The sequence below is a fragment of the Macrobrachium nipponense genome, chromosome 6 (genome assembly GCF_015104395.2).
Source record: "Macrobrachium nipponense isolate FS-2020 chromosome 6, ASM1510439v2, whole genome shotgun sequence".
In the NCBI taxonomy this organism is placed as follows: Eukaryota; Metazoa; Arthropoda; class Malacostraca; order Decapoda; family Palaemonidae; genus Macrobrachium; species Macrobrachium nipponense.
The window spans coordinates 50,557,191-50,564,174 of NC_061108.1; the positions used below are offsets into that span (position 1 = coordinate 50,557,191).

General features: G+C 35.2%; 1 protein-coding gene across 16 annotated transcripts in view; it reads left to right on the forward strand.

Annotated features, from left to right (window-relative positions):
- Nucleotides 1–6,218, forward strand: part of LOC135216344 (eye-specific diacylglycerol kinase-like) — an 818,192-nt gene extending 811,974 nt beyond the window's left edge. For 12 of the 16 annotated variants that reach the window (XM_064251564.1, XM_064251565.1, XM_064251556.1 and 9 more), the window contains 3 exons: nt 877–1,040; nt 2,250–2,340; nt 3,701–6,218. In XM_064251564.1, the coding sequence (XP_064107634.1) occupies nt 877–1,040; nt 2,250–2,302 (217 nt within the window). In that variant the 3' untranslated portion in view covers nt 2,303–2,340; nt 3,701–6,218. The remainder of the gene's footprint in view (nt 1–876; nt 1,041–2,249; nt 2,341–3,700) is intronic. The other 4 variants (XM_064251559.1, XM_064251554.1, XM_064251569.1 and 1 more) reach the window with 1 other exon arrangement.
- Nucleotides 6,219–6,984: the final 766 nt, after the last annotated feature.

The following is a 6,984-nucleotide window of genomic DNA, read 5'->3' on the forward strand; positions in this document are numbered from 1 at the left end:
CCACACATCTTTCCAAGATAGGTAAAATTCAATCCACACATCTTTCAAATATGACTGGGAGGACTCAATCAATACACCTCTTTACAAATATACATGGCAGAGGTATGAATTCAATTCATACCTCTCTCCAAGATTAGGATTCAATACACATCTCTTTCCAATATGCCTGAGATGATTCAATACATACTTCTTTACAATATACTAGGGAAGATTCAATCCATACCTCTTTCAAAGATGGCAGGTAGACTTCAATTCATACCTCTTTCCAAGATACCAGGTAGGATTCAATGTATACCTCTTTCCAATATGCCAGGTAGGATTCATTCCTTATCTCTTTCCAATATGCCTGATAGGAATCACGCCACATCTCTTTCCCATATGCCTGGAAGGATTCAATAAATACCTCTTTACAATATACCAGGCAAGATTCAATCCATACCTCTGTCAAAGATGCCAAGTAGGAATCAATTCATACCTCTTTCCAAGATGCCTGATAGGATTCATTCCACACCTCTTTTCATTATGCCAGGAACGATTCAATCAATATATCTTTACAATATGCCAGGCAAGATTCAATCTATACCTCTTTCAAAGATGCCAGGCAAGATTCAATTCATACCTCTTTCAAGATACAAAGTAGGATTCAATTCATACCTCTTTCAGGACACAAAGTAGGACTCAATCCACACCTCTTTGCAATATGCCTGGGAGGATTCAATCAATACCTCTTTGCAATGTGCCAGGCAAGATTCAATTTATACCTCTTTCAAAGATGCCAAGTAGAATTCATTCCATACCTCTTTTCATCTCAGGAATTGCTACAATTTCAAGTGCGAAATGACTCCATTTTTAAAAGCTCGTTTCTCTATATTTCAGAGGTCAGACAGCACTACACCAGGCTGCGCATAACCGGCGGCGCACAGTGTGCTGTATGTTGGTAGCAGCGGGCGCTTCTCTCACCATTAGGGACCTGCAAGGCAACACTCCAAGGGCCTTGGCTCAACGCGCTGACGACCAAGAGTTGGCAGCTTATCTCGAGAGTAAGTGCCAGTTAATGGGCCTTGGAGCATCCATGCCTGAGGGAGAGGATCGGTCGTCCCTTCCGTGCCATGCCTCCTATTCCCACTCACTCAGGGGTGCACGTCACCACGCACTAGCAAAGAGACTTCGAGTAGAAAGGCTAATATAGCACATGCATTATTTTATTGCACAGTGTGAGGTGGTTATTTAAACCTTCACACAATTTTGTGAGCTTTTAATTTTTTAACAAAGCCATGCAGGCCAGTAGCCATAGAGATAAAGCTCATGTTGCACTTAAGGTCATTGTTAGAAAATGCATCTATGTTAATCATTACGCTCACTGCATATTTATTACATATTTTGATGGCTCTCACATTTTAATTACACTTACTAAATATTCTACATGACATACTTTTATACATATTTAGTGAGTGTATTTTAAGGTGTGAGTATATCAGTAAGTAGAGAGGGTATTGATTGATGTGTTTGCATTATTCTATCATGGCAGTCTGAGTTACGTGCACCGTCCTCGTGGTGGGAGTATTTTTAACCACACGAGCCATGGACTATTTTTGTTAAGGACGAGAGGCCTTTCTAAGTTTATAAACATTGTTTTTTTAGGCAAACTATTAAGTGTTGTCTTCCATAAGTGCCCCTGAAGTCTTATGTTACTTGATGGAGATCATTTATCAGACCTTCAAGTAGAGAAATTTGTGTGAATGAAATACTGAGTTCTTGGTCATTTAGGTTGATTGAATTAATACCCCATGAAGACAGACAGATGTGCATGCTTGTTTCATAACCTTGCCTGAGCACTATTGGAATGCCATTTAGTCTTCTGATAAATGCAACTAACATAAGAATATGAAATAAATAGTATTCTTAAAGTAACAGGGTGAAGCCTTCCTTTGACGGGGCTCAAACAATATCTTGATTTTACTCATTTTTTAGATGTATAATGATTGAATTAGACATTTTTGGGTGTTATATAATAGGATATAAGTGATGACGGAAGGGAAGAATACTTCTCATTTTTAATAGTTAATTAGACTTGTTTGCTTTATTAATATTGCAGACTTCATATTTTTTTCAAAGATAGTTCATTAATACTTATACTTCCTTCTCCCAATTTATCAATTGACAGGAAAGTGGACTTCCTTGTTACCTTCTTGTTTGGTATTTTTTATTATAATTTTTCTGTGGACTCCATTATTTTATTGCTTTTTCAGGCCAAGAGAAATTCAGTCAGCCCAACAATAGTAATCTGAATTACGTTGACTAAAGTGCCAACAAAAATTTACAAAACCTTCCTTATTAATGGTGGGTGGTACCTGGTATTGCAGGTTCCATGTATCTTGTATACAGAGAGATAGTTGTAGTCATGCAGTTTTACAGTATAGCTATAATGTCAATGAATCACAAATTGCACAACTGCTTTGCCAGTTTAGTTACACAAGCTAACTGATTACATGTAGAGGTATATTATTATTATGATTATTATTATTATTATCATGATTGTAAGGTAGAGAGAAGAGTAGCCCACCTTTTTATGCACCCACCCAGTTATTAAAATTTATATAAAAGAATTATTAACCTGTTTGTTACCAATAGTTTTGTGGCATTAGTAAAACAGACAAAAAAGTATTTCTCATACCTGCCATTGATGAAGATTTTAACTTCTATCAAAGTAGCCTACCCTAGTTTAAAGGCTACATACTGATGGAATTAAGTGCCGTGACAGGTAACTCGGAGACCTTAGGTAAGGACTTCTTCACTGGGCTGACCTTACCATTATTATATATGAATATTATTGTAATTAATTTGTCATACAAGGTCCAGTATTATCTGGTCACGGTGCAGATAATATTCATGCAAAACAGTGCTTTGGATAGGAATGTTGTACATAGAGCAGATAATTGCTACATTTTGAAGATATGAATAACATAAGAATTTAGTATTGAATATAAAGCTTATCCAAAGCATAGACAGTATGATGTAGGTAGAATGCCAACAGATTGGATTACACATCACCTCGCTGTTTCTTGCACGCTCTATGCCCAGGATTCTGCTCTGGCTCTGTTCTGTACGTATGAACAACGCTGAAGTTGCCCTTTTTTCCCTTCAAGCATTTTAGAATCAAACCTTATCCAATCTTTCTTTATAGACTTTGATGTATTACAGTTACTCCACATAAACACTATACAAAAGTAGAAATATTTCAGTAGAAGCATATAAAGTACTCTTAAAGTCCAAATTAATTCCCTTGAATTACTTATTTAAGTAAATCATTTAAATTCTTTATAATCCTGACACAAGTTCCCCTTCTTTCTTCCTTCAACTTTAAATGCATGAATTTCATGTTAAAGATTAAAAATTCTATAATAAGTTCTTTACCACAATATTCATTACTTGCATGAACTTTTTTCTTAGAGATTTGTCAGTTTTGGGTAATTTATCTATATTTTCTGGCAAAAGCTTTCATTTAAGAATAATGGGCTTTCAGTGCTTATGCCATGATTGCATTCTTTGTTAAATGATGTCAATTGCATACAGTGCCAAATGTACATTAAATGTGCTGCTTTTGTGCCTGCTTTAATACAAATTAGGATATTTAACATTAGCAAGCTAAGAAGAAAAAAAACCCTATTGGTGATGCTAATGATTGTGTTACTCTTTTCAGGCCAGGAGCAGTTTCAGACCATGGTGCATGAAGAATTGGAGACAACTGTATGATTGAAGCTTTTTGAGAGGTGTAATCGAGGAACTGTTCTTATAGAAGTGCTATAGTTTCACAATGAAATGTCTATTTAGTTTTTAACTCCTAGATTACAATATGAAATCAAAGGAAATTGGATACGGTACCTTTAATTACTTTTCAGGCTTTTGCTTTACTTTAATTTCAAAATTAGTACCTATAATACTGTAGGTACATAAGTTGGTTAAGCTTGGAAAGCTTTATGTTTTAAGAGATATTCTGTTCACTGCAAAATTTCACAGGATTTGGTGTGTTAAGACTAAAGGACTCTATGTTTTGTGATCATTGTTTGGTTCTCATACTGTTGTTTCCTTTCCTTGTCTTTTGTACCTACAACAAAGAAGAGTTGTATTGCAGTATTATATCGCTTGCAAGTGTATACCTGTGGTTGGTGCTTCTAAGCAGACTGGAAACTTGTTAATAGATACCCTAAAAATATATACAGATGTTTAACATAGCTTAAAAAAAGGAACCAGACTATCAGTGTGAAGTGGATGCAAGGACATTACGTACTAAAGTATTATGTGGTAAAAGGTCCGGAAGCATGTGAACTAACGACTGCTTTGCTGCTGGTCTTCCACTGTGAACGTTTGTGGACCGTGAAATGACGTGATGCTGGTTGCTAACCTAAGTCATTCCAGTAGTTATTTATAAATGGAAATAACATATTTGTGTGTTTGTGTACCTTAAAATAAGGGTTCTTTAAAGTTCATGTGTAGGTTTTTTGAACCCCTTTATCTTAAGTATTTAACGCCCACATCCTGCATACAGTAATTTCCCCATAATAAAAGCTTAGTGTCCCATCGTGCTTCAATCATATGATATATATATGAATATATATATACATAAAAACATATTTTTTAAGGTTATATCCATTTAAAATTCAATCAAGTAAGTGTATTTTAATATTGTTGTTTTCCCATGGTTACTTTTCTTGAATAGTATCCGTAGATAGGTATGTGCAGTTTGGACATATCAGTATAGTAGTAATTGTAGTTCTTGTTTTATCCACAATATTGGTTCTTCTGAAGATCTTTCCTGTATACGGTTATTTTTTTCCTATATCAGGTAAGAGTACATGTCGGTTCTGGAGTGACATTAACAGTATGGATAGGTATCGATGGGTAATGAGACCGGAATATGAAAAATATGGTATATTGTCACTGTTATGGATTAACTTTGCCAAATCACACAGTTTTGTGACCAATAAAAAAGATGAAGTTGCTAAATAAAATATTTATTGATTTAAGTCTGGTTTAGCATGGAAATGCTAGTCTGAAATGCTTGGTGGCGTTCATACGCTGTCTCCCCCCAAAGTGCCAAGCATGAGTCTAGTGCTGTGTTTGCCAACCATATATTATTAGTGACATTGCTTGCTTCTTTGCAGTTTCAGGATGATGTTTAAGGACATACAGATGCAGTGCTACATTAAAAGTATTGTATTAACTGTTGTATTACTACAGTAAAGCATGAAAACTTGGTTTTTCAGAGGTCGATTCTTGAATATTGACTATGAATTGATTTTGTATAAGGATCTTTAACCAAAGATTATAATTGTAATATTAGTTAAAGTTAAGTGACCATGTTAGTCAGTTTTTGTTTTTAGGAAGATTTGTCTGCTGCTCTGAACTGAAGACTCCTTGTTAACCATCTCCATGATTAAAAAAATGCATGAGATTGTAAAGATGACGAGCAATGAATAATCAACTGAATAATTTTAGACACCAAAATAGATTTTAGTCATATAGATTTGTTTACCTTCATGCACTAGTGTTAAAGTCTACTAAAGAGCCATTGTTAACAGATACTAAGGTAGAAATGAAAGGTTAGATATTAGTGTGTAGTAAAACTGTAATCTGTCAGTAGCAACACTGTAATCTGTCAACAGTCGCTCCAATGAAAATGAGGGGAATAGTGCATTGGGGTCAAATCGCTTGATATCTTGCTTGTATGTAAGTAAAAAAAAATTGTAACCATTTCATTCAGAGGGTTGAAATAAACTGCTCTAAAATTACCTAAGTAAAACTTAAAAGTATTAAGATTTTTTGTACAGGCAAGAATAAGATGCAATTTCATCTTTTGTAAAAATATATGAAATTACCTTTGCTTTATACCAACTGAATGAGCTCTGACAAGAATGGATGTGAATTATGAGAATGGATTCAGTGTTACTGAAAAGTTTTGAAAATTGAAAAAAAAGAAAAAAAAAGGCCCATAGCTCTAAAGTAGTTTTTAATGTAATTTATTTAGCTCATTTTCCGCTATGCAATAGTTTCTTTTCTCCTTCGATCTGCCTATTACATTCCTAAAACCAAATTCATTTTATTGTAAATCTAAAACTTGTTTGAGGTTTCATCTAAAATTTCTTACTAAATCTGTGATCTTACCAAGTGCTGAGAAGTTCTCTTCCGACATGTCATTACTGAATAAACTTTTAGTCTTAGTGGCATTTTTTCTAATCCCTAAGATTTTTTTCACTACAGCTTGATTTAAGTATGAAACAAGAAATTAGAGGTAGAACCAAACAAAACTGAATTCAGAAATGACAAATTTTAAATCAATTTGCATTTAAATCAATTACCGCCTGCTGGAGTCCGATTAAAAAAAGTGCAAGGATTTTCATGACACTGGAGCAAGCCAAGATGGTGGGTTGGACCTGCATTAACCATATCAGCTATAACGCATCAGTTTTCTTTAGCCCAGGTAACTAAATGAGGGGTGGCTTGAGGTGGGCCATATACGTTAAGACTGCAGGTTTGTTAGTTATGAAAAACACAAATTAGTTTAAAATGTGTCTTTTGTTCATACACACAACAAACCTCAGCGCCTCAGTGGCGTGGTCGGTATGGTGTTGGCGTTAGATTCTCGGGCAATTTCTGGTGATAAAAGTTCACTCTCGATGTGGTTTGGAAGTCACGTAAAGCCGATGGTCCTGTTGCTGAATAACCACTGGTTCCATGCAATGTAAAAACACCATACAAACAAACAAAAACAACAAACCTCTAGTCTCGGCATAAGGGAGACTTACTCTTGGAGTAAGGATAGAGAAAGCCTCAGTACCAACTAGAGGTTCAATGCACCTGGGCTCACTAACTGGCCAAAGTAAAAGGTTACTCAGCAACCAGACATCTAGGGTTAAGAGTCAATGTGAACTGTTATATAGTGTCTTGTATGAATATATAGAACCTGTAATTGTCGAAGACAACAAA